General features: G+C 56.3%; 1 protein-coding gene across 2 annotated transcripts in view; it reads right to left on the reverse strand.

The window, feature by feature from the left end:
• Positions 1–27,069, reverse strand: part of CACNB2 (calcium voltage-gated channel auxiliary subunit beta 2) — a 290,686-nt gene extending 263,617 nt beyond the window's left edge. Inside the window, exons 1-2 of one of the 2 annotated variants that reach the window (XM_058297892.2) lie at positions 26,870–27,069; positions 19,064–19,156 (exon numbers count right to left, since the gene is read on the reverse strand). In XM_058297892.2, the coding sequence (XP_058153875.1) occupies positions 19,064–19,156; positions 26,870–26,971 (195 nt within the window). In that variant the 5' untranslated portion in view covers positions 26,972–27,069. The remainder of the gene's footprint in view (positions 1–19,063; positions 19,157–26,869) is intronic. The other variant, XM_058297891.2, reaches the window with a different exon arrangement.
• Between the last annotated feature and the right edge of the window lie 862 nt (positions 27,070–27,931).

Below are 27,931 nucleotides of genomic sequence, written 5' to 3' on the forward strand. Positions count from 1 at the left end.
GGCAACAAAAAAAAAATTCTGCACCAAAAACTGCTAAACTAAAACGTTTTGAAGACATCCTTGAATTCTATCTCTTAAATCTACTAATTTTAATTTACCCTTACCCAAAGATCCTAACAAATACTGAGGACAGCATAGCCTACCATTTTTGGCACTCAGAAGGAGATCCCAAAACAACGGTTGCTGACAACAAATATCAAAGTTGCTTTCAACCATGACAAGGTCTCTTACAGAATGAATGCAAAGTGGGTGGCATTGGGGGCAGCCGTGCAGGAGAGGGAGCAGGTGGGAAGGACAGTGGGCCCAGAGCACCCATGAGCCTGCAGGGTGGACAGGTCCTCCCTACACCACTGATCAGCCACCAGGGCTTCTGACCTTTTGCCAAAAGGAGTCAGAAAAATTGGTTCCCAACATTTATTTCACAGCATTCTGCTTTTTAAAAATTTTTTTAATTAATTGCCTTTATTTTTTTTAAGATACATAGATCACAAAAAATGTTACATTAAAAATTATAAGAGGTTCCCATATACCCCACACCCAACCCCACCCCACTCCTCCCACATCAACCTCTTTCATCATTGTGGCACATTCACTGCATTTGGTGAATACATTTTGGAGCACTGCTGCACCACATGGATTATAGTTTACATTGTAGTTTTACACTCTCCCCCAGTCCATTCAGTGGGTTATGGCAAGAGACATAATGTCCAGTATCTGTCCCTGCAATATCATTTAGGACAACTCCAAGTCCCAAAATCCCCCAACATCTCATTTCTTCTTCCCTCTCCCTGCCCTCAGCAACTACCGTGGCCATTTTCTCCACATCAATGCTATAATTGCTTCCATTGCTAGTCACAATAGTTCTATAGTAAAATACCACAATGTCCACTCTAATCCATTTTTTATTCCTCCATCCTGTGGTCCCTGGGATGGTGATGTCCACTCCACCTCTAAATCAAGAGGGGACTTAGATCCCACATGGTTAATGGATGCAATTCTCCTGCTTGCAGTTGTAGGCACTCTCAGTTACCTGGTGTGGTGGTTGACCATCTTCACCTCCCTGTTAGCTAGCCTGGGTAAGTCGAATGAACTGGAGAGTAGGAGTTGCAACTCTGCTGAGTCTTAGAGCCCAGCTGGCACATGGCCAGTCCAGAGATTCAAGTCTCCTGAGTATATACCAACCCCAGTGCCAATCAGAGGTTCAGAAAAGTGACAGAAGAGGCATGTGTAGAAAGGTCACATCAGAGTCCAACTCCATCACACTCAGGAACACAAATTCCAAAGTAGGGCCCACTGACAAGGCAATGAACTCCAGAGCCAACTGCCATGACCACAGAGCCTGTGTGTCTCCATAGTTCTCAGGAGCACCAGTACCTGGATTGTACCTACTTTTGGCTATCTCTGGGATCCTGCTGAGACATGCATAAGAGTGATCCCTCTGATGACCTCCTGACTCTTTTTTGAAGACTCTTAGCCATATAAACTCATTTGTCTTTACTATTTCCCCCTTTTATTCAAGGTCTTTTTCTAGTTGCATCACCAGTTAGTGATTGGTAGTAATCCCTCGGTGCCAGGGAGGCTCATCTGTAGGAGTCATGTCCCACGCTGAGGGGAAGGTAATGCATTTACATGCTGAGTTTGGCTTAGAGAATGGCCACATTTGAGCAACAATGAGGCTCTCAGGAGGTAACTCTTAGGCATCCTGCAGCTCTAGGCCTAGTTGAAATTTCAGGCACACAGGCTCAAAAGCATAGTCATCTATACTGAAATTCTGGAAATGGTTTCAGTTCTTTAGCTCCAGGCAGAGGTCTGTTCTAAAAAGGCCTAGTAAACCAGGATTTTCCATATGACAGGTACATGAGCAAGCCCCACTGTGACCCCTGCCCATGCTCTCAGCCCGCTCTGGGCTGCTATGGCCTGGTCACCCACCCCCTCCCTGCACTCTTGGCAGGCTGAAGGTCCAGGAACCCCAGGGCTCATGTCAGGTCTCCCCAGCCCCATCTCCCCACAGGCCCACTGGACCCTCATGGCTCCTCCAGGGCAAGACGGGGCGGAAACCCCAGGGCTGGAGGCAGCCAGAGCGTAAATGCACCTCCCACGGGCCCTCAGTGCCAAGGTGCACACACAGTGAGGCCCTGCTTCTCGCTCTCCAGCAGGGTTTCCCCGTGTGGCTGAAGCACAGGGTCAGAGATCCCAGCCCACTTGAGACTGGACATCTCCAGAGGCACAGGGGCCCCTCACATTTGGAAAAGAAGAGCCCTGCTGGCCGGCAGGCCCCTGAGGCTGAGGGTGGTGTGGCCGGGAATCCGCACGCTGGAGTGGGGGCCTGCTCAAACTGGACCTTTGTGGGTGCTTCCTGGATGCCAGAAGGAGGCTGGCACGACCCAGGAATACAAGTGTTCTGACAAAGATTAGAATTCCTGCTTAAAGGACCACTGTATATGACTCAAAAAAATAATCAAAGAACACTGGGTACACACACTGCCCCCCAAAAGGCATTGCAAAGATAAAGTGCCTGTCCTCAGACTCCCCTCCTGGGGTCACAACCCGCGGGCACTGCTAAAACCAACTCCACTTCCTCAGCACCCAAGAGGAGGGGAGGAGGGCAGTGGAGGTGTCCAGGGCGGGCGCCGCCCTCACCCCCACATCCATGCCCGGCGCTCCCTGGGGTGGGAGTGCAAATACTTGGAGCGAGGCCCTACGCCCCAGGCCTCCTGGCGCTTGGCAGGTGCACATTCCCCGGGGCCGGCCCCTTGTTTTCTTCTCACTCAGAGTCTTTGCAATCTAACGCCAGGAAAGGCAAGACTGCAGGTGACTGCGACGGTTCCCCCCATCACCCCCTGATCTGGAGGCATCTCTCCAACCTGTACAGCACTCTCCTAATGTGCAGGTGCCCCCAGAGCTGTAGGGCACCCCCCACCCACCTGCAGCCCTTCCACCGTCCTCACCATCAAGTCCTCTCTCCCTCGTCCTCTCTGCCCTCTCACCTCTCCTCTGCAGCTCTGGTCCAGGATGCCCCCGGGCCCCAGGTCCCCAGCCCTCAAGCAGCAGCTGCCTACCCCTGCCCCAGGACCCCCACCCACAAGGCAGCGCCCTTCCACGTGGCTGTCCCTTGGGCCACTCCCTTCCCCCTCCCCACGATGGCCTCCACGTGTGCCTCAGTCCCCCTGTCCACTGACCTGTGGCCATTCCCCAGGCCCCAAGCAGCAGCCACGGGGCTGCCCCTCCCCGGCCGTGGCCCCCTGCAGAGCCCCCCCCGCCCCCCACGCACCTCCCACTTCCTTCTCCGCAGCCTGCGACTCCAGCACTGAGCTCCCGCGCTCCGTGCCCTGCTTTGGGCTTCTCTGCGCCCCCAAGCCCAGCTGCTGCCTCGCCCAGCTCCTCTTGGCCAGGCCCGGCGTCTGGGCCAGGCCACCCTTGTGCACACCCAGCGCCCTGCAGGGTCTGGGACCAGGGACCACCCATAGGAAGGGTGGCCCCTCTCCTTGCCCCCTGGGCAGGCCAGGTGCACACCACGCAGACAGCCTGGGGGAGACGCTGATCCCGCCCTAAAGTGCCGCGTCCTCCTCGCCACGAGGGGCTCTGGGGAGAAATCGAGCACCGCGGGGCACGTGCTGGGTTCCAATCCAGTGGGCACCCCCTCCGGGGGGGCTGCCAGCACCTCCCCAGCCTGGCTGCACGTGCTTGGTGTCTGCCCTAAAGCCACTGCTCTTCTGCCAGGGGCCCTGGGACGCCATCCCATCTATGCAGCAGGGCAGTGTGTGTGCATGTGCATGAGCACGAGTGCACGTGTGTGCATGTGTGCATCCATGTGCTGCGTGAGTGTGTGCATGTGGGCATACGAGCACTGTGTGAGTGCATTGTGTGTGTGTGAGCGCATATGTGTGCATGTGTGCACCCACGTACTATTTGTGTATGGGTGTATTCACATGGGCATACGTGCAAGGAGTACCTTGGGCATGTGTGCATTCATGTATGGCATAGGTGTGCATGCACATGTGCATATGTGCACTGTGCACACGTGTGCATGCTTATTGTGTGCAGATGTGAGCACACGTGCATGTACTGCATGACTGTTCGTGGGTGTGTTCATATGGGCATATGTGCATTGTGTGTGAGTGCACATGTGTGCGTGCATGTACTGCATGGGTGTGCATATGCGGGCAATCATGCATTGTGTGTGCATGTGAGTATGCGTGTACATGCATGTGCTGTGTGAGTGTGCCCGGGTGTGTGCATGTGGCATACTGCCCTGTGAGTGTTTGCGCATGTGAGTGCATGGGTGCAGATGTGGGTGTGTGTGCAATACATGCGTGAGTGCATTTCATGTACACATACATGTGCGAGCATGTGCTTGTGCATGTGTGCAAGGCCCAGGTGAGGTGACCTCTCACGAGCCCGAGACAGCTGCATCCACCTCTGGTTAAGCAGGTTAAGGGACCAGTTTTAAAGGTGATTTTGTTTACATAGTAACACTTTATATATGAGTAACTGGTATATCACTGACTACGTAATACTCCTTAATTTGTGTTTCTAAATTTATATTTTTATTTTTAAAGTCTTAGAACCCAAGTGAAAAATAAGTCTCAATTCTGTAAATGAATTTGTTTCTTTAAATTTTGTATCAGTATAGGGAAAAGTTCAAAGGTCAGACTCATAACCTAAATTGCATTAAAATTAGAATTGCAGTTAGAAGGAACATACACGGCCCGCATGCTCCACCACAGCGCCTGCGTTAGAGAAGCAGCGAGTCAGGAATGAAAGTGCCTCAAGCTCCCCATGGAAAGCGCTTCGCTCTTCTCAGACGACGGTATGGAGCAAGACAAAGCCGTTTCCACACTTCAAAAGCGAACGCCTGTGCAATCACCTCTCTTTCCCACTCACCACAAGTTCCTATTCCTAGGTTTTCACTAAAAAAGTTCGCGTTTACAAAGGTCATCTGAGACTCACTTGGCTGCAGCTCTCCGCCAGCAAACCACCCCTTGGACAGCTCCTGAGCTCGTTAGTTTGTCAGGGTATTTGTGGTACTTTTAGAGAAATGTAAAATCTAAACATTTACGAGTCTCTGACGTGCCAAGCATTTTAGAATCCCTCAAAACTGTAAGAAGGCATTCCAGCTGACACACGCGTCGCGACCCCAAAGGAACATACAGCTCGCTCAACACGCCAAGGACACCTAAGCGCACCGCAAGTCCCCACGGCCACAGCTCCCAGGACCGTGTTCCGGAGCCCCACGCAGGGCACGCCTCTCGCTTCAGCACCTTATTGGTATGATAAGGTATTGGGGCCACCTGGGCACCTGTCGCCATGTCTTACACACACGAAACAAGGTGGGGATCGTGGATGAACTAAAGCACACAGTCATTTTTAAAACTTCTGGACAGAGAAGGCTATTTAAGAGAAAGTGGTCTCGAGGCCACCAAGAAGCCCCAGCCCTGGCCACACCAACACCACGGCCTCTGCCAAGGTGGCCAAAGCGTCCACGAGGGCTGTGCTGGAGGGACTTGCTTTGCACAGTGGATCCCACGGCCCGCCCGCTCTCCCCGGCGGCCTTCCACACCCTGCAGTGGCCACTGCATCGCCAGGCGGCCTTTCATGGCCCTCAGTGCCACATCGCTGCAAGAACTGGGCCCAGCTGACCTGGCCCGCTGACCTGGCCCGCTGACCTGGCCCGCTGACCTAGCCTGGCTCCCCTGGACATGGCTCACCTGGCCTGGCTCACCTGGGCCTGCTCACCTGGGCCAGCTCTCCCGGGCTTGGCTGGCGAGCAGCTGTGAAGTGGGAAAGACTGGGGGAGAAATGAGTCTGTCGACTCCTGTGGCCACAGATTGAAAAAGACGGCAGAAAAAGTGCGGAAGGAATTTCAAATTGAGCTGCTTACTCCAGGAAACAGAGAAGGGGGCAGAGATTCAAATCTAGACCAAGACATCACCCAAAATCATACTTGTTAGCTAAAAGGAGGCCCTTTTTTGCCAGACATGGGGTTCAAATCCCTTTCCAGGGGAAACCCGCCTAATTCTCCACTGCCTAAGGAGTCTCCTTGGCTGGCTTCTCACAGGCACTTTTGGTCTCCGCCACTGCCCTCCAAGCTTTCTTGTGCAGAAGTGAAAACAAGCCAGCCAATCACAATAGAGGAAACCCCCGCTGCGGGGACGCTGGCACCTCCGCCCTGCTTCTCGGGGCGTGGGGTGATCCCAGAGGCAGCGGACGTGTGCAGGGAGTTGGGGGTCCACGTGTTCCCTCGATAGACCCCTACACGGGGCATTCGCCTGCAAGGAAGGCCGCGTTCCCTGAGCTGAAGGGGCCCCCTGGGCAGGCTGCGGGGAGTGGCGGTGGAGATCAGGGAGTCTGAACTCCCCCCAGCCAGGCCCTCGCCCTCACTGCCCCGCTTTGCTCGCTACACGTGGCTTTCCCCTGCCACCCAGGTGCGAGCAGCCCCGTCATCAACCCTCCTCTCCCACACTGGACTCGAGCACTTCCGGGGCGAGCAGCAGCTTGAGCAGCTGGTGAGAGAGAAAGCGGGGCTGTCCCCAGCACCCCACAGGCTGTGCCACCACATCTCGTCTGAAGGAGCTGGGCTGGGCCCAGCGGCCCCTCTCTCCACAGCTCCACCGGCTGGACAGGGTGAGGCGGGGGCAGCAGGGGAGGCGGAGCCAGCCCGGGGCTCTAGAGACTCCCTGTTTTATTCTCAGTAACCGGTGGGGGGGCGGGCAGGAGTGCTAGAGCCACAAGGCACCCCCTGCTCCCCTCTGGGGTTCTGCGGCCTGGACGCCGCTCCCCTCACCTCTGCCACCCTGTACGGGACCTTATAGGCACAGCCGGTTTTCAAACTTACCTAATTTCCTTAACAGACCAGTTTGGATATTGCAGGTTTTAATCTAAAATAATCTCACCATTCTTGATGCAGATACCTACAGTTTCCTCCAATTTAAAAGATGTAAACCTCTGTGGTTAACCGAACGACAGCGTGAAGAGGAATAAAAAGAAAAACGGCATTTGTTCGTAAGCACAGTCTTGGAAACGCTCCCTTGGAACTGGTGTCTGTGACTGAGGGGTTTTGGCCGCTGTGTAAATATCTTCCCTGGCATAGAAGTGGCCCCGAAAGAAAAGCAGGGTCAGCCCCCAGGCGAACGACGCAGGCGGTGTGGTGGTGGTGACGGTCTCGTGTTCCCCTTTGGCTCCCTCAGGAGCTGGGGTGCACCTGTGCCTGGCCTCGCCTCCCACCCCCCCCACCTGGCAGACGGCACCTGCCCTGCCCCCCGCCTGCCAGCTCTGCACAGCTGGGCTCCTCGGCCAGGCGCGTCCTCCCACTGCTCCTGGGAGGACATCGGCCTCGTCCTTCAATACCCAGCTCCACTATCCCCTCCTCTGGGACGCCCTCGCCATTTCCCCAAGACAGAGCTCTTCAGCCCCTGCCCTGAGGGGCCACCACCTTTCAGAGCTCGTAACAGCAGGCGACAAAGTACTGACACGTGTGCTCCTTTAGTATTTTTATCTAGGAACCTTTTCTGTTATTCAGTACCTGGCCAGGTGCCTGGCAAAGGCACTTGACATGAGGGTGAGTAAGTGAATAAACGAGTAAATGAGTCTCAGGGGAGGGGGCTCAGTACAGATAAAGCCCACAGGGGCAGGAAGCCCACGCACACGCGGCCCGTGCCCAGCGCAGCCCCCGCACAGGTGCAAAATCGTTAGAGAAATGATCTCACAATAAAATGCACAGCACCTTCAAATTCTGACTCCGGAGTTACTCTTCTGCTTTAAATAAAAAGATCAGATGCAGAAGTGGGGTCCTGAGACAACTGTTTGAAAAACAGGCTGCATGCAATTTTCCAGTTTTTAATCGTTAGGATAGGGTTTATTGCATTTATATCATCTGTCACATCTTCAGGACAACGGCGCTTCATGCTAAGTAAACAGGGAGAAACTGTGGGCCACTCTAGGAAAGCTGCTTCGGGCCTGGTTTACAGGAATACTGTAAACATCTCCCCAGAGACTGTCAGCATGCAGAGACAAATACCAAGCTATAGAATATGGAACAATTCTTCTTCCAAAAGAGGGTAATTCCCCGGGATAAGGGCAGCGGCTCTTGGTAACCAAATAACCCAATTTTCTCAAACAACAGCTCTCACATAAACAAACAGCCTTTGGCAGAGGGAGAGTGGTGGATCTTCATCTGATGACTACTAAGCACTGTAACGCAAAGGGAAATGTCTGAATCTGTGGCCCTAATTCCAAAGGAGTTTACACAAGTCCACTGAAAAAGCCACACATCATTAAGCGAAGCAGCCAGTCCCAACCTCCTACTTGCCATCTATGAGGAAAAGCGAGTTAAACTGCACTTGTCCATCGCTTAATTCATCTGTTGAAAGTTTAAGAATCTGCAGTGCCGTGGACCAGGAGCAGAGAGGCAGGTGGCTGGCAGGACGTCACCTGGGCCAGCCCCCCTCCTCCCCACCACGTCCTGCTCCCTCAGGAGGGTGTGGGATGTCCCCACGGGCACCGTGGGTGACGCGCACCAAGCCCAGCCAGGGGCCCGGGCTCTCTCCCCTAGCCGCTGCCCGCTCCTCCCACCCCCCCCACTTCCTCCTGGCCCACTCTTTATTTAAGGAACGTTCAAAGCTGCAGGGAAGTTACAGGGACGGGCCAGTCAGCGCCTGCGGAGCCCATCCCTGGCCGGGAGAGGCTGCGGGGGTCTCGGACCTGCAGCCCCTGCGGCTGGCTCCGCCCAACGACCCGGCACCTCGGGGAACGGGGTTGGAGCATCACTGCTGTTGACAGCTCAGTGCCCCCACCCCACACGTCCCCAGGGGTACGCCTGTGATATCACAAGTATCCATGCTTTGAAGCGTGTGAACTGGGGCACAGTCATCCGTCCCCAGGGCTCAGCTCGTCATCAGTTAAAGGGGGGTGCCAACAGCACCCCCTCCCCGGGCTGTGCTGATGCCTGAACGACCTGCTCAGGGGAGGGTGAGCCAGGAGGGCACCCTCTGCAGAAGTCCTCTCGACAGGGGCCGGCCTTCCCTCGCCTTCCCTCACCCCCAGCGCAGCCTGGTGGCCCCCTGGGGGGCAGAGGCCCTCCGCAGCCGGGTCCTCCCCATGCCTGCTCCTCTCCCACCTGCCTCCCCATGTGCCCCGAGACCCCTGCCCATGCACCCCACCTGCCTTCTCCATGCATGCCATATACCTCCCCGTGTACCCCGAGTCCACCTCCCCACGCACCCCACCTGCCTCCCCATGCACCCCGAGTCCAGGCACTCAGAGGCTTACCAACCTATGCACCCCAAGACCACCTCCCATGCACCCCACCTGCCTCCCCATGCACCCCGAGTCCAGGCACTCAGAGGCTTACCAACCTTTGCACCCCAAGACCACCTCCCATGCACCCCACCTGCCCACCCATGCCCGCTGAGTCCACCCCTTCATGTACCCCATCTGCTTCCTCACGGTCCCTAAGCCTACCTCTCCACGCAGGCACTTGGAGCCCCCCTCCCATAAGCGCCGCCCCAAGGCTCCGCCCCCACCACGCGGAACGAAGCCCCCTCCTCGGGGACGCGCCCTCTTCGTCCAGGCTCGGGGCTGCTTCGAGCTACGTCCCGCCTCGTGGGCCCTGCCCTGGGCGCTGGCCCCCGCCTCTGTGCCCCCACCCGGCCCCTCGAGCCCTCCAGGGAGGGGTGCCTCGTCGTGAGCGGGCGCCAGCCCCTCGGGAGCAGCTTCCAAACCGCACCGGCCCCCCCGGCCCCGAGAGCGCGCCGGGCCGGGCCTCCCAGAGGGGGCTCCTGGGCACGAGGGGCGCGGGCCGGCGCGGGGGGTGAGGGGCTTGGACGGGGGAGGGGGCTCCGCCGACGCCACGGAGCTGAGGCGGGCGCCCGGCGGGCAGGCCGGGCCTGGGAGCGGCGCGGGGCTCGGGGTTCGGGGGTCCTCTTTGCCCAGGTAACTACGCAGAGCGGAGCCCACTGGCCGCCGGGGGCTTCCCTGCTCCAGCGCCCCCCCAGAGGGAGGAGGACGGCCCCCACCCCTGCGAGGGAGGAGGACCCCGGCCCCCACCCCACCACGGAGGAGGACCCCGGCCCCCCACAGGGAGGAGGACCCCGGCCCCCACCCCACCACGGAGGAGGACCCCGGCCCCCCACAGGGAGGAGGACGCTGATCCCCACCCTGCAAGGAAGGAGGACCCCGGCCCCCCCACGTCCGGCGCTGGGGCCCCGAGCGCAGCAGCCGCTGAAGAGCCCGCGCGCACGGCCGCGGGAAGGGGCGGGAGGCGGAGGGGCTGCTGCGGGCGCTGCGGGGCGCATCCGAGGGCGGTGCGCGGGGGGACCCCACTCTCACTCTCCAGCGGGAGGGGCCGGGGAGGGCCTGTGAGAGAAGGCGCACACCCACGGACGCGGGACCGTGTGGCCACACACCCACACCCACACAAATGTGGGAGCGTGCGGCCGCGCTCAGCATGACTGTGTGGCCACGTCCATGGGCTGTGACCACAGGTGTGACCGGGGGACCCCACACAGACGAGTGACCGCGGCACCACGCACACGCCGGTGGCTGGGTGACCCGCGCCCACGTCGCCCTCGCCTCCTGCGGCTGGGCGCGCCCTCTCACTCTGTGCACGCAGCACCTGTCGTGGGCTTCACTCGGTGACAAACGGTCCCGCAGGAGCCGGGCTCTGGGCTGCTGACGATGCCGCCTCTGCTCGCGTGTGAATCCCCGACAAGTGACCGAGGCTTCAAAAAGACCCTCAGGCCCCGCAGAGGCGGGAGCTCCGAGCGAAACCCCCGTGAGGGCCCGTGGCGGGGCCCGCGGTCAGGCGGCCCCGGCTCTGTTCCGTGCACCCTGTCGCACACGCACCTTCGCCCGGGACGCCAGTGTTAGACAGTGCTCACGGCCACCCGCTGGGGGCTCGGTGCTCTGGGCGGGTGGGCCTTAGGGTGACGCTCCAGGGACACCACCTGCTGCACGTGGAGCCGGTCACAGCCGGTCCCACGGGCTCTGTTTCCTCTCAGGTGAAACGTGGTTGGAACTTTGGGGAAACGCTCAAAAAAGAGGTGGGCAGTTGTCCAACTTCCAGACACACACCTGGACAGAGAGAAATCCTGAGGCACCTCGAGGGAGCGCAGCACCCGAGGACAGGGCGGGCGCCGGGAGGACACTGCCCAGGGCGTGTCGGGGGCAGGGGTGGCACCTGCATCCTGCGCGGGTGACAAAAGGGACCGCGGCTCGAGCGAGGGCAGGGGGAGGGGAGGGAGGCGCGGGGGGGCCCACTCTGCACCTGACGGCAGCTCTTGAGGGTCAGCGCCGGGGGCTAGGGGCCGGGGCCCCTTGCCCAGACCAGGAGGACGGGGAGTCTCTCCCAGACCCCCCCACCCCACGCCCTGCTTTCTTCCCTCTCTTACTCTCGAACCTGAAATGGGCAGATGGTAAAAGGAAGCACGACGGGGGCGGGGGTCTGGGGGAGTGGGGAGGTGGTGTTGAACTGCCCTGCAGCAAACATTTCTAAGACGTAAGTCAAAATCTCAAAAATGAGTTCTTTAGCATCTGGTTATCATCAAACCTCACGATTTCCAAAAGCAAATCCACAGGGAGAGGGGCGGCAGTATTTACTTCTACCCAAGCAGCCTGGGGAAGAGAGCTGGCCCTGGCCTCGGGGCTGCCGCCCGGGGGGGCTGTGCTGCAAGCACCTGCAGCTGAAAACTTCAGGTAAGCCGCTAGGAGCCCGTCTTTAGCAGTGGGCGGAAAGGGGCGGGGTTTAACTGAAATACACACTTCTTGTAAGTTCTGTGCTCCATGAGTTCTGTGCTTTATTTTCTTAGCCATATTAATTCCTTCTCCAATCATCTACAGATTTCCACTCAGCCCGGCGGGGTCCATTCTGTCTGCAGCTTCCAGGATGCGGGGACTGGCCGAGCAGAAGATAAATAAAAATGGAAGAAGATGGAGCAGCGGTGGAATGTCTAGCCTAGTCGGAGAAATCAAAAACACCTGCAGAAATAATTTTGGGCTCTAAAATGCTATATTCATCTCAGTGGGAAAAAGCAAAGACGAAAAACGCCTCAATCCGCAAAATGATCTTAATAACTGGAGAACTTCATGGGACTGAGTTTACAGGGCAGGCATTCCTAGTACATGAAAGCAAAGCTGAACTCGAGGAGCACCCAGACATTATCAGGCCCTGGTTCTCCTAAAACACTATGTTCAGATGGATACGCAGAAACTTACTGTATGTTGAAGTACAAAATTTACATTTTGCTTTATTACTTTCTAAAGTACACATATGTCTACTAAAAAGAAAAAGAAAACATTCTTTCAAGTATACAAGCTTACACCATAGAAAGAAGAAGGAACATCTGTATTGAAAAGCTCAATATTTTTATAGTGATATATTTAAGAAGAGTTCCCAAAGGGACACAACAGATTTTGCCATTCACAAAACCTAAGCGAATGCCCTAATCAGACAGACACTTACAGGAAATCACCGTGGCAGTAAATTGCCCACATCACTATGTATAGTTATGTGTGTGACGAATGAAGCATAACAAGGCAGCAAGCCAGTACTTAAAGGCCGGAAGATTTATCAAACCTTAAACATATCAGTCTACACAGGCCTGGAGTCTGTAATCGTTATCGCAGTCTAATCTGTCTTTGTAAAACAGAACCAAAAAACAGACTGTGTCTTTGTGATTAATCATTCATATTTAAAACCAATCTGAGTAATAAAAGGCCCAAAAATGCAGCACCAAGTACCCGGCACTGGGCAATGGCAGAATTTGTTTAGAATACCATGTTCCAAAAGTGCCGTGCAACCTTCTGCTGAGCGTTTGGCTCATTCCACTATGTCACCCTGATTTGTGCTCTGGAAGCCCTTAGAGGCTGCAGGATTGTTCTGTTACAACCCCAACGTGCTGGTGAGCAGACGTCCAGCCGATCTGCAGAGTTCTCCCGGTCAGTCCCCACAAACGATGGCACTTGACAATTCCAAAGAGCTGTGGATCCTAAGGCCCAACTTCCTGCACAGAAAGCAAAGGACATGGGCCCACAGGGCGGGCATCCTGTGAGCAGCACTGCCTCGGGGCCACGGCTCCAGTGGCTCTGTCGTCTGAAGGGAAGTGTCCACATAAAGCCACACTGAAGCCACCCCTGTAGCACTTGGAGCTCCTTGGAGGACAACTGCCAGGACAGCAGTGGTCAGGGCAGCATGTCTTTAAGAAAATGAAAATTTAAAAAAAAAGGAAGACCCAGGGCACAGTCAAGAGGGGAAGAGGTGAGGGAGAGCGAGAAGGAACGGGTGAAACCAGAGGCTCTGGTCCCAGTGCCCCCTTGGCACCCACCGGCTGCTCTGCTGATGATGAGCAGCACGCGCGCGCAGATGCTCAGAGTCCCTGACTTGGCAGGGTCGAAGGACTGTGTGGTCAGCACTTCACAAGCTCTCGAAAAGAACAGGACAAAACCTCTCTCCTGCAGTGCCAGGCCAGCCCCACCACTCAGAGCCCCCAGTTTATGTCCAGAAAATTAACTTAAACTCTTAAGGTTTGGGTACAACAGTGAACTTTTAAGACAACAGACCTTAGGGATTCCTTCCTTCCTCCCTTCCTCCCTCCTTCCCTTCCTACGTTTTTTCCTTCCTGTCTTCATGAAGTTAGGTGAAAAGAGCAAAATTATGTGAAAACTTAAATTTCTTAAAATACTATAAATTTAAGCAAAAGCCTAAATGCACAGGATTTTAGGATTATAGCTTCTCCTGACTTACTATTAGGATGAATGAAGTTCCCTATTCATGTATCTTTTGAGAACACACAGCCAAAAAAATTCCAAAGAGTTCATATCAACCCGAAGAGAACCTCGATATCTACAATTATCTTAAGTCCAATTCTTTTTAGTACATAAGCAATTTGAAAAATATTCTTCATTAATTCTAATGAAGATGTCCAGAAGTCACACTTAACATTTTCTGTCCATTAATAAATTAAAATTTTTCTTGGGTGGGTCGGAGCTATGCTCCCCAGAAAAACATGATTTTAATCTTTATCCATCCCTTTGGGTGTGAAGCCATTGTAAATAGGATTTTTTGATAAGGTTATTCAGTCAAGGTGTGACCTAACTGAATGAGGATGGGTCTTAATCCTGTAACTGGAGCTCTTTATAAGTGGAATGAAATTCAGACACACACACAGGAAAAGCCACAGGAGGAAGTTGGCGTCGACAGAAGGCAGGGAAGCAGGAGAGGCCGCCACGTGCTGTGCCACGGGACGGAAAAGCCCAGCAGCGAGGGCTGCTGGCAGGCAGCCCGGAGCGCCACCCTCGTGGGAGAAAGTGTCACCTTGGGGATGCCTTGGCTGGAACGTCCCCTAGCCCCAAACCACGGGGCAGTAAGTTCCTGTGGTTCAGGCCGGTACACAGCCCAGCATTATGTCAGCAGCCAGGACACTACAACAGCCCGCTGCCCACGCACAGGCCCCAAGGCACGGAAGAGCTGCTTCCGAAGCACCCGTGGTGGACTGACCCAGGCACCCAACCAGGACACGCTCTGAATCTTGGTCTGGGCTCCTCTGGTGGGACCCCGCTGTGAAGAGCGCGCTTTCAGGACGCCATGGCACGCGAAGGTGCGGCCAGGTGTGTCACGTCCTAAACTGTGTATCTGGAGGCCTCAAAGGGAGAGGAAACTTGCACTCAGTTGCAGAGGAAACCAGAAGCAAGGGGCAGCCAGAGGCGGAGTGAGCGCCACAGGCCGCCGGCAGGGCCAGGCCTGGCTAACTGGTCACCTCACCTGACAGAGCCTGTATCACGACCGCCACATTGTTTCACAGCAGCTGCGCTCCCACTTCAGAGCCTAAAAGCAGAACTATATCTACAAACAAAGCTGACTTAGGATGAAAGATGGCTCTTAAAGAATAACTGTAGCTGGAGCACCACAAATAAGTGACGGCTCAGTATATTCAACTGCAAGTTCGGGGAAAATAAACCATGAGTGAACACCTTTGACCCTTTCACTCTGTAGCTTTGTTCAGGCTCGTGCTGCAGAATATTCTGGTATATTTCAACACAGTTCCATCAAGAAAATGCCATAAGCAGCGCTGGGGTGATTTTCATCAAATGAACAGAGACTTATTTACTATGACAAGTGAGGTCTTTACCACAGTGATCAAATACCTGCCTAAGATCTTCCAGGTTCTAAATTCTTTTATGACTCCATAAACCTGCTGCTTTTAAATGTATGCACGTTTGACATACTAGTAGGTTGATTACGCGCCCCAGAAGATCCTGTTACTCTTCTTAACCTCATCCGTGGGTGTGAGCCCACTGCAGTTCAGACCTTTACAAGTTGTTGTTCTTAGTGAAGGTGTGGCCAGCCGAGACAGGATGGGTCTTAATCTTCTCTTCCTGGAAGTTGCATAGAGCAGAAGCCACGGGAGCGAGCAGAAGCTGGACATCAGTGTGACCCAGATGAGAAAGGACAAAGCGCCCTAGTCACGTGCTGCGATGGAAAAGCCAACGGCCCGTGGGGGCAGCCAGCCCCAGATGCCAGTCTTCAGGGAGAAAGGGTGCCTTGCTGATGACCCGCTCTAGACTTCTCTTAGCCTCAAAACCAAGAGCCAATACATTCTCATTGGTTAAGGCAACCCATTGTATGGTGTTTATCTCTGCAGCCAGGAAACTGCAACTGCACACACTCTTCCTTAGGTTTAGCCACAGGTAAGGCGTGGCTTAGTTATCATGGAAAGGTAAGTTCATACCCCAATGAGCTACCACCATGGTTTTCATCAGAATGGCTAAAACGAAAAAGACTGACCATGCCAAGTGTGGGCAAGGACGCAGAACAAGAAACCGCCACCCACTGCGTGTGGGAGTGCGAGCAGGTGCAACCACTTTGGAAAACTGCTCAGCAGCATGAACTTAGGCTGAACACGTGCACGCCCTATGACCCTCCGTGCACGCGACAGAAATGCACACGTCCCAGAGATGCACCCCAAGACCAGCAGGGCAGCACCTCTCTCGGCAAACCCAGCGTGTGGCGACAGCTCAGCGGGTAAGGCAGCTGTGGTTTACCCATGCGGAGGCGCGCTCTGCCGCCAAGGCTGTTGGCTGAGACGGCGCACGTGGAGGAGCACATGGGTTCTGAGGGTAAAGAATCCCGGCGCGGAACGGCTGCACCTCCGTGAAACTTCAAAAGCAGGCGAGCTGCTCCAGGTGTCAGAAGTCAGGAGAGCGGACCCGCAGGGTCAGAGGGGAGCTGCGGGCACTGGGGACCCTACTTCTTGGCCCAGCTGGAGGTTCCACGGGCATGTTCGCTTTGAATGGACATTTACGATCTCTCTATTTTCTTGGCAAATGTGTTACTTTACCAATAAGAAAATGGTTTAAAAAGTAAAAAGCAAACTAGGCCTCCTTCCAAGACTAATTGTACATAACTCTATGATATTCTCCCAATTATTAAAGAAGTCCTTAATTCCTTTTCTTCGCATAAAACTTTCACATTTTCAACTTCTAAAACTTAAATCTCAATATTATGAAAGCCATCTAAAAGTACCCCATGCCTCCCAAACAGCGTTAAAAGTCCTTAGAGATAACGTCTTGCATGTAAACATAATTCTAAGGCTTTCAAAGTTACATGGAAGTTATTTTTAATTCAAGGGCGGGAGTGCAGTCTAATTGTAAGGTATTTCAACACAGAGCCCCGTACATTAACCAGACACACTTCCAGTACCAACCGTCATCTGCCTGAGTCGCAGGTAGCAACACAACGCACGCCCACGCAAGCCACTTGCGCAGAAACGATCCACTTAGGAAAAGAACACATTTAAAAGATGCTCCCTCAGGTCGTTCAATAATACGCTGCATGCTTATTTGCTCCCTGCTGTGCATTTCTGCAAATACTCTCAAGAAAACATTTCTATCCAACATCCAGCTCCTGTCAGAGTAGCTTTGGCTTCTTTTTATATTGCAGCAGAAAATGAATGCAGTTTTAATAGACTGGAGATTAAGTTACCAAAGGGAAAAAATACCGTTTTAAGGCCAGCGTCTTGCCGACGTCACTGGTTTTCCTTCTGAGGCTGCAGCAGGCGCCTCTGGGCTCGACCCTCCTGGGAGCTGTGCACCCAGCCCCCCGGGAAAAGCACCTCCTGCTGCTGCATTCAAGGAGTTGCGCCTTCCTTTCTTTAACTTTAGGATAGATTTTTTAAAAAATTCTTAGTGTTCATCAATATTTTGGTAATAAGTATCCAGATGTGCATTAAATAATTTAACAACTCTCTTTAGCCTTTATAGGTAGGCTCCAAGCACAATGTCAAAACAAAATTATCTTGAGGAAAAACGAACTCCAGTTCATTTACCTGCAGGGTGCAAATGGCCCCTATTTATGAATTAAATCCCCAAAACTCCAAGAAAGGGGACTTCGCAGCTATAGTGGCAATTGGAGAATCGGGTCCTGTGATTGCCTTTGTATGACATTTTTGCAGAGCCTAAGTGAGCCACTCTGAGCTTGACGCTCTAAGCTCCTCTCCACTCTTCCTGGCTCACTCGAAGCACAGCCAGGCTTCCCCGTCCCGGCGTTCTCAGCCGCCGCCCGCCGCCCGCTGCCAGCCGGCTGCTGCCATGCACTCCAGAAGCGCGTGCTTCCCGGCTGTAGGTCCCCACTTGTCAGCCCCATGTGGTGCAGAGCTGTGGGCTGCAGCCCCCAGTTCAATCTCCCAGCCCCAGAAGCAGAATAAACACGGCTACAGATACGGAAACGGAAGAGGCCCTGGGTGGCTCCTCTACTGACCGTCCATTGCTAAGCCACGGGCTGGCCAGCCTCGGGCTGCAGTGGGGGTGGCACCAGGCCACGCCAGAGCCCCCCGCACCGCCTGGCCCCCGAGAGCATGGCTCGGGCTGCCCTCACTTGGCTCCACTTGTTTTGCTTTTCAGTGTTTCTTGGCAAAAAAGCTCCGCTCCTTCTTAAGCCGCTCTCCTTTTCTAACCTCTTGCAACCAAAACAATCCCCACTTGGCATGTTCCAAACCAAAAATATTTCCCGTCGACTAAACGGGCCTCAGAGGCGCTGTGTGCGGGGCCGAGGGTTGGGGGGCTCGCTTTGAGTGCGTGCAGAGAAAGTCAGGGGGCAGCGCCCGGGACAGCCCTGGAGCAGGCAGACATCCACCTGTGGGAGGCGTGGGGCCCAGGGAGTGCTGCAGGTAAACCGAGTCAAGCAGGCTGGAGGGGGAGGCAGTCCCGCCCCCGAAACCAGAAGGTGGCACAGGATGTGCAGGAGACCCTCTCGGCCCCGAAAGCCTGGCCGGGCTGGAACCGAAGGCCACGCGAAGGGCACAGGAAGCCAGGGAGGCGGCACCCCAGGAAGCAGCTGACCACCAGTGTTTGGGGAGAGGGCTGCTGCTGGCAGGAGGGGACGTCGAGGGCACCAAGCTGCCCGCGTCTCCGCCGGGACGACAGCCCCTCCCAGCGCCCGCCCGTGCCCGGGGGCGCCGGGCTCGGACAGGGACCCTCAGGCCGCTGTGTCGTGCCCCCCTCTAAGGGCGGGAGGTTCTGTCGCCGCAGGTGAGAGTGCCTGCGGGTTAGGGGCTTGTCCCGCCTCTCCGGGCGAGGGGACCCGCCAGCGTCCGGGGCGCCGCCGCCTGGCCGAGTGCAGGCTGCACCCCCGGGGCAGCCGTCCTTGAAGCGGTCAAAGGCACGGCGGGCTGCGCATCGCGGCGGCTCCACCTCTTCAAGCACAGGGACAGTTTCCTCCTCCTGAATCCAAACCCCAGGTGGGGCACGGCAGCCCCCGCCAGGGCCCGCGGGAGCAACTGCACCCCGGCCCAGCCGCCCGGCCGAGAGCGGGACCCCTCGCCTCCCCGAGGAAGGCCGCGGGGCACCCCCGTCAGGGCGAGAGCCTTCCCGTGAGGTGTACGCTCGTGTTTCCCCAACCTGCCAGGAAGGGGTGTGGCTATCACTCACGGTCTCATTCGAACTGCACGATGTTCACTTCAGCTGAAAGTAAGGAAAATCATACGAAAGAAGCCAAAAGGACGACAGCAAAAAAATAAACAACTGAACTTATTCTAATGTACTTCTCAAACCACGACTCTAAGAGCCACCGTACCTGGCGAACGAAGCTGTCGGAGGTGGTGTCCGACGACGTGCTCCCGTCGGAGCCTTTGAATCGGTGTTTCCTCCTTGCTCCTTTCCCATGTGACTGCAAAAAGGGACAAAGGACAAATGCGGTCAGTCCTCGGCCCCTCACAGGAATAGAGGCCGAACTCTATAAAACGTCAGAGATCAACACCAGGAATAACGGGCCGTCTGTGGTCGTGACCAGGAGGCTCCTGGTGGAATCACGACAATGTATGCAAATCAGCCAATCCGTAGGGAAGCGAAGTTTCTAGACAGGGCAGTTAGTAACTGGTGAATTAAAACTATTTGCGGTATTTGTAAATATGTTAGCAGTCAAGAAGCAAAGGCCACCAAAAAGAAAGGTTTAGTTAGGAATAGAAAATTAAAGGTAAGATGGTTTATTTCAACAGTAGGGTTTGGTCAAGCACAAACTTCCACAAATGCACTTGCTATTTTCTGTGAAATCTACAGATTACAGTCAGAACATTAAGAACAAACAAGGCATCAATCTGCATTTAATTCCAGGCACAGGTAAACTTATTGCGACTACTCAACGTTAAAATGCAAGGGACAGCGAGCTCCGCCCCGGGCCTCAGCTCAGCCAGCCCCAGGCCGGCGTCCTCCAGCCCCAGACCTGGAGGGAACCGGCCAGGCCCGCAAGCCCAGCCTTCCAACCTTGAAAGTCGGCTATTTATAGCTAGCCTATGAGCTGTTGCAAGCATTGCATGAAATAAAGCATCTGCAGCATTTCACTTAAGACAGAGCACTCGGCACGGCTCAAAAATAGTACGTAAAAAAATGACACCCCCATAAGAGGTGGAGGAGGGGCAGCGTCTAAACGATCTCCGAGGGACGTCGTTAGACTATCAGAATTTACAGAGAAAGGTTTAATCTCCAGCTTCAGGCCCTGAAAATGCTACTTCGTTATATTTCATAACTTCGTATGGTTTTCATTAAAATGGAAATAGCTTATAAACCATAATATACATAGCATTTGGACAAGTTGAAATCTATTCCAAACATTTGTGTTATGAGTGATTTAGAGGAATTTGCAATCAGTGAGAGGGTGGTATAATCATAAAGCAAAAAGCTTTTCTGAAATAAGTTTGTTCTCTTCTAAGTATCCACGGGACTTATGTAATGCAAACGGTTTCCATGGCATTTAATTAACTCTCAGCTTCATAAAAGGAAAGACAGTGCGCCGGGCTTTCACAACACAATGTACACGCTTCTCCTCACTTAACAGCTTATTCTTCTTACTTGGGTAAACACTATTCAGTAAACTGTGGAAAAATAACATTCTTCCAACAGCATTCTTTTTTTCCAATTATTATGCAAAGCTTTGGACAGAAGTGTTGTCCAAGGCTTAAGAAAGCTAAAACAGAGTTTGACAATTTCCTTAAAATATAAAGTACGTTACATTATATCATATGGAAAAATACTTATTACCCTGAAAGTTTTTTTTTTTTTCGGTTCTTTTTTGGGGTGGGGGTGGGGAACTTCACAGCCTATTTGTTTTCTAGAAGAACATAAATTATTTTTGAGAATGAAGGCAAAATATAATCCCATCTCATTACCATGAGCCATTCTTGCACCATCTGAAATTCTATCATCGTCGTTTGTTTCAGATTTTCAACGGTACGCCTGTTTCACTCCTCAGCTGCTTTGCTGTGGACTTTCTCACCGCTGTTCCCGAGGACCCCCGGGCCCCCTGAGAAGCGCCGTGTCCTGGGCAAGCAGATGCACTGGAGATGTCAGCTGACCTCTTCGAGGCCCTGGGAATACCAGGCACAAAAAGACTCCCGTGCAATTGGCAATACCCCGTGCAGTGAAAACCAGGTGGAATTACTGCAGTTTTCAACTGTACAGGACACATGCCACTAAAATCTACAGCACCGTGACTACCAGGCAAATCTGTGGGAGTTTGGAGAAAAGTAACTTGAGGAAAATACATTGTCCTAGCACTTCCATTTCTGAGGGATAAATTTTTCAAAGTATGAATTCATAGTATTATGGAAAATCCCCATTTAACATATATCATATGTATTAAAAGCCAAAATAAAGAGATATGCCTAATTCTACCTCTAGCTTGCTGTTTTACTGATCTAATCAGAAATTTATCTTCTATCGTCTTTCTTAAACTGTAAAGTAGAGGGATTAACTACTCAATGGCTAGTTATTTTTTATAACAACATCCAGCATTAAGGGAAAAAAGTAAACCATCTTTTGGAAAGCTAATAGTTCATTTTTAGGTACTTTAAACAATGTTAATAAAAATGTGTACTGTCATTACAAAATTGTTTTCTTTAATTCAATGCACATTTAAAAGCAAACCCATCCTATTGCAATGATTTGTTTTTTGAGTTATTCTAAATCCTTGAAAATAAGTACTAGAGTATTTCATCTGAAGGAATTCTTTAAAAAGTGAAGGTCAAAATTCCTGTAAATTGAAAAAGATGGGTAATGTTTATATAAGTATTCAAATATTAATTTGACTGAATCTGGGAGAGAGGTATAGTTTTCTTAATTTGCTACTTCAAATGCAGCTGTTTTCATGATGGATGGTTTTTCTGCTTTTTAGCAATATGACTCATTTTTCCCCAATAAGAAAACAAATAACAGGGCAGACTGAGCTGCAGGAAGAAAGGGTAAAGGTTAGGAGGGGCTTGGCCAAAGTGCAAGTGTTTCCGGAAGATCCTCCCTGGCGCATGCTCAGAACCAGGGTCTGAGAAAGTCACTAATTTCTACCCATTGTCCACGTGAAGCTTAATAAAAGCAAATTATGTCACCACAGCAAAAAGGGAAATAAAGGCATATACCTACAGTCCTTTAGGTCTCCTAAAACACCCGCCAAGCTAAGATTTCAGAAACGAGGCCCCCCCCAATTTCTTTATTTCTACTAATGTGTAAATGGCTTATTAAAGAGATATTAAAAATTCATCATGATGGAAACATCAGTTGTGTGGATACCTTCCTTTACACTAAATCGCTTTTAAAATTGGACCTTCATCTTAAAATGAGCCAATAAATGTTCATGTTTTCCCAGGAAACTGAAGCTGATTTCTACGTGACTGAGGCAGGCAGTAATTACAGAAGTAATCAGATAACAGGAGATGTGGGCTGGGGGCCTCTGGGGGCCCCGACCGGGCGGGGGTGGGGGGCCAGGCCTCTGCACCTGCAGACAGACGCTGAGGCCGGAAACCCGCCTGCCCCCTTGAATTAGCCTTGACTGACGTCCATCCCCCTGATGGACTCGTTCCGTGGCCGAGGCACCCAGTGCTCTCCAGAGAGGCTCCAGAGGTCAACCCCGTCCCTTCCGAGACCAGGCGCTGCCCGTGAGGACGCGAGGCGGGCGGGGGCTTTCCCGGGGGCTGCCCAGGCCAAGCAGAGCGGCCTCCTGGGGCCCCAGGGGTCCACGGGAAGTGGGCAGCTGCAGGGAGCAGAGGGGTGCTGGGTGGGGCTGGGAAAGCCGCGCAGGGCAGGCCCAGGGAGGGGGTGAGGGCTGGAGCCTAACTCCCCGCGGGGAGGGGGCAGCAGGCGCACGCCGAGCCGCTTGTGGACGCTCACAGATGGGCCCAGCACCCCCGGCCTCATTGTGCCTCACCCGCCTGGAAAGCGGAAGGCCACGGGCAGCGGGCGCAGAGGACCAAGCCAGGTCGACGCAGGAAGCCCCATCCGTGCCACCTCCAGCAGACTCCATTTCCAGTTTCCAAACCAGACATCCGAACGGTGCAGTGCGGAGTCTCTCCCACGCCCCGCCAAAAAACAGAAAAGAAAACGGCGGAAACACCAGCATTGAACTCCAGTTCCAGGACAGAAGGAGGTCGGGGGGGAACGACAGTGAGGCCACTCCCCGTGGGGACTGCACAGAGCCACTCGAGCCACGGGCGAAGGACATTCCTGGAAAACAGCCCCGGAGAAGGGCTGAGGCTCCTTTCAGCCTCGGCTCCCGGCCGCAGCGGCGCAGGCCACAGCTGACCAGGCCACGCCGCGCCAACGTGCCTGCGCGTTACCAGGCCACGCCGCGCCAAGGTGCCCGTGCGTTACCAGGCCGCGCCAACGTGCCGGCGCGTTACCAGGCCACGCCGCGCCAAGGTGCCCGTGCGTTACCAGGCCACGCCGCGCCAAGGTGCTGGCGTGTTACCAGGCCATGCTGCACCAATGCGCCGGTGCGTTACCAGGCCATGCCGCGCCAATGCACTGGCGTGTTACCAGGTCGCGCTGCACCGTGCTGGCGTTGTTACCAGGTTGTGCTGCACCGTGCTGGCGTGTTACCAGGCCATGCTGCATCAACCTGCTGGTGCGTTACCAGGCCACGCCGCGCCAATGTGCTGGCGTGTTACCAGGCCGCGCCGTGCCAACGTGCTGGCGCGTTACCAGGCCGCGCCACGCCAACATGCTGGCATGTTACCAGGTCGTGCTGCACCGTGCTGGCGTGTTACCAGACCGCACCGCACCAACATGCTGGCGTGTTACCAGGTCGCGCTGCGCTGTGCTGGTGTGTTACCAGGCCGTGCCGTGCCAACGCGCTGGCGTGTTACCAGGCCATGCCGCGCCAACATGCTGGTGTGTTATCAGGCCGCGCTGCGCCAACGTGCTGGCAGCTGGCGTGGGCTCAGCGGGGATCCGTTGCTAGGAGCAAAACAAACAGGTCTCTGGAGATGGCCTGCTCCTTCTCAGGTGTGACCCGGGCCCTGCGGCTGCCCAAGCAACCCCCACCCCCACCCCGTGCATCCTCCTGCACCTGCGGCCTCGGCACTCTGGCCACTCCCAGGCCCCCCAGGCTGCACCATGACCCCAGGCCCAGTCCCAGCCCCGTCCTGCAGAGCGCGGTGCCCGGCTGAGCCAGGGGGCAGGCCGAGGGCCAGGGCCACCCCCCAGGTGCAAAGCAGCAGGCGAGACGAGCCGTGATAAAGAACTTGGTGAAGCCCCTTCTATCCCAAACGTCATCATCTCGAAACGGAAGCAGCAGGACGTTGACCAGCGGCTTGCTCTACTTCCTTTCCCCTGCCTGAAGGTTGGGAGTGGGGCATGTGTCCCGCACTCAGCACATCTCCGCTGGGCCCAGCGGCGTCTCCAGCGCTCGGCAGCCAGTGGCTCCTGGGTGGACACGCAGCGCTCCGAGGAAGGGCTCCTGCCCGGGGCGTCCCACGTTGTCCTTGCCAAAGCAGCAGGAGACCTGCTGAAGCCTGAGCTCCCTGCGCTGGCGCTGAGGTGGCGGCTGGCGCTCCCTCACTGCTCGTGAGCGCGGGCTGCGGGAGCCGTGGGGGCACCGCGCTGGCCGGGTTACCGCGCAGGGGTTTTCTGCGGGTCTGTATCTCTCACTTTGCTCCTGCAGAACTTGCCACAGAGTCCAGAGGTGGAAGGGAAAGTTAGCGCCAGCGGCCGCAGAGGGGCAGGTGCAGGTGAGAAGCTCCCTTGCTGGGGGCCCAGAGGGGGCTCCTTCCCGGGGGTCCTCTCCTTCCTGGGGGTCTCCGCCTGCCCAGCAGAGGGAGGCTCCCGCACGGCCGGCACGGCACGGCTCTCGAGGTGCACGGTGACAGGGAGGCTCCCCGCAGATGATGGTGCAACAGGAGCGCAGGCGAGCAAAGTGCTCTCCTGGATGGGGGGCGCAGCGGGGAGCGGGGGCCGGTGCAGGGGAGGGCGACGCCCCACCCGCTGTGGAATCCTCTCTCCTGGTTCCCCCCTGTCTGGTCCCTGCACAATCACAGGCCAGGTCCGTGCTCGGAGCCGTTGACGTCCTCAGGGCTCAGAACCGCAGGCCCTTCATTTAGGCCTCGGTGGCTCTCGGCCGAGTGTGCCCTCGCTCTCCTCTCAGCCCCTCCTCCTCTGCACCCGGGGGCCGCAGCCCCCCCACAAAACACTCCCAGGCGCCTCTTCCGGGGAGCCACTGTGTGGTTTCCGTGGAGGTTCCTGCTCCATTCTCCACGTTGTGGCCCCAAATCGCCTGGCCCCAATCTCCAACTCCAGCTCCTAAAGCACCCACGGCACGTCTCACTGCGTGTCTGGCACCAACACCGCTCTGACAGTCTCTTGAAATCTGACCCAGCTTTCCAATTTCGAATCTCAAATGCCACCTTTTGCAGGAAGCCCTCACAGATTACTCCAAATAGACTATTGGGGATTTTGGCTCCTTTATAGCCCATACCCCACAGCGGTTACAAAGCTGTCACATTGGCAGTTACCAGAACGCAAGTTCTTTGGAGGCAGTTTTGTCTTCATCCATTTGACTCCTTTCTACCTCAGCTGCACAATAAATATTTGTTGGCTTATATTTAATTATGCAAATCACTAAGCAAATTTGTCTGTCCTATGGGAAAGCAGCCATGCCTACGTTATCCCCAACTTTGATCTCCAGGAATTCAAGGACTCTATTTTTATCACAAGAACAAAAACGTTAAAAATCCCTCCAGGAAGATCAAAGAGAAACGGGGGTGTAAAATCCCTCTGTCCCTCCAAGCCCTTCGTGAGGGAGGGACAAGGTCCAACGCCCATTTGCCATTTTCATCCAGCCTGACAAGCACCTTGATAAAATCAGGAGCCCAGGGCCAGCGAGAGGCGGCGCTGGGACCTCGGGGCCCTCCGCGGGGCTGGCCGGGGGGACTCGGCGGGAGGGGCAGCGCTGACTCTGCTGGGAAGCCAAGGGGCCAGACCTGCGCGGGCTGTTCCACTGCCGGGGGTGAGACAGGTTTCTGCCCATCGAGTGCTTGGTTTCCACATCTGCGCTGGGTTTTAAGTTAACATGTTTATTTCCTAGTGATGAAAGAAAGTTGAATAAAGCTTGTCTTCTCTGCCACCCGGGCCTCTACCACGGCCACGTGCTAAGAGCCGAGCAATTTCCACCACCTGTCCCCAGATGGCGGGACAGCGACGAAAGCGCCCCCTTCCCTGCCCAGGAGCTCTCCCTGAGTTCACCTTGACATAGACCGCCCACTACCGTGTAGGGACATTTCTCCTACAGGGAACTTGAAACTTAGCCCTGAGCTCTTCCCACCTAAGCCCGCAGCCACGGGGTCTCAGTTCATCTCCCTCCAGGACAAAAGTTAGGGGCCTCCTTAGGGCTGAGACCCGGAGGCGACGGTAATCCAAACCGTACCGGCCGAAGTCACCTGGAAGCCACCTCACCTCCGGCGGCGCCTGCACTGACATCTCCGGTTGCACAAAGAGCAGCAAACCCGAGTTTTTCCAGAAACCACGAGCGCTCACCAGAGGCGGGCGGTCTCGAGGCTGCCGGCGATGGCTCACGTTTCAGGGCGCGGGGGGAGAGAAACTTTCCCGGCCCCACCGGCCTTCTCCTCCCGGCCTGGGGCAGGAGGGCTGCGGGCCCGCGGGGGGCGCGGGGCCGGGCGGGAGGGCGCGGGCGCCAGGGCGGCGGGGCCGGGCCGCCCCGGGAGGGGCCAGGGCGCACCCCCGCCCGCACCCCCGCGCAGCCCGCGGCCCCCGCCCGCCCCACCCCAGATCCCGGGCAGGTCCCGCGCCCCCGGTCACCGCCGCCCACGCGCTCGCGGGACTGACCCCGCCGCCGCCCCGCTTTCCGCTGCGGGGTTGGGGAGCACGAGGGGCGCGAGGGGCCCGGCCGCGGCCGGAGAGGAGCGGCGGGGACACGGGGTGCGGGGGACGTGGGGCGCGAGGGGAAGCGGAGGGCCCCTGGGGGCCGTGGGGAGCGCGGGGGGCGCCAAGGGACGGGGAGGAACGCGGGGAGACGCGGCGAGTGGGGGGCGCAGGGGCCCGGAGACCGCGGGGGCGAGGGGCGCGCCGCGCTCACGCAGGGGTCGGGGTCCCGCGCTCCCGCTACCTGCGCCGCCGCCGCGGGCGCCCCCGCGGGCTCCAGCAGCTCCGTGGGCGCCTCGTGCGCCGCCGCCGGGAGCGGCGACCGCGACATGTCGTTGTGGACCATGGGCGGGGGCCGGCCGAGGCAGGCCCCCCGCGCCCCCGGCGGCGTCCTCCGGGCTCCTCGCCGCCCGCCCTGGGCCCTGGCGGCCCCGCTGTCCCCGGCGTCCGCGCGGCGCTGCGGGGCGCTCCGGGCGCGGGACGGGCCGGCCCCGGGGAGGCGGGCGGCGGGCGCGGGGCGGCGGGGCGGGGCGGCCGGGGAGGGCCCGGGGAGGGCGGCGGGCGGGGCGAGGCGCGGCGGGCGGAGCGCGGGGCCCCGGGGCTGCGGCGCCGGGCGGGGGGCGCGGCGAGAGCGGGGCTTGGCCCGGGGCGGCGGCTGCCCCGCGGAGCGCGAGCTCGAGGCCCCGTGGGTGAGCCCTGGCCGGCGCCATCGCTGCCCGCCTGCCGGGCGGCCCTGCGCCCCTCGGGGTTGGTCGCCTGCTCCAGGGTGCCTGAGCCGAGGTGTCACACGTGGACAACGTGAGCACTTTCCAGGGCGCGCAGTGAGGCCGGGTCGTGGCCTCTTGATAAGGGTTGTCCCAGCAAGAATGCCTCCTTTAGAACCTTCCAGACAGGTATCCCCATAAAACCCGCTTCCACACCAGGGCGGCACCCCGTCTCGGGGCACTGCAGGGCGGCGGGTGCCCCGGAGGAGCCGGCGCTCCCGGCACCCGGCGCTCCCGGCACCCAGCGCTCCCGGCACCCGGCGCTCCCGGCACCCGGCGCTCCCCCACCCGGAGCTCCCGGCACCCAGCGCTCCCGGCACTCAGCGCTCCCGGCACCCAGCGCTCCCGGCACCCAGGGGTGGGGTGTCGTGTTTTACACGCAGCGATGCGCGGCACAGGCTCCAGCGGCCTTTTAGGTTCCTCCAGAGCTATTAAATTATTACGGGATACGGTCCTTGTCCTTCTGAAAGGTGGACACGGCCATTTTCAACTCACAGCCAGCGTACACTGGTTTGACCAGGTTTGAAACCCGCCAATCAGGC

This window comes from Dasypus novemcinctus, chromosome 5, assembly GCF_030445035.2.
Source record: "Dasypus novemcinctus isolate mDasNov1 chromosome 5, mDasNov1.1.hap2, whole genome shotgun sequence".
In the NCBI taxonomy this organism is placed as follows: Eukaryota; Metazoa; Chordata; class Mammalia; order Cingulata; family Dasypodidae; genus Dasypus; species Dasypus novemcinctus.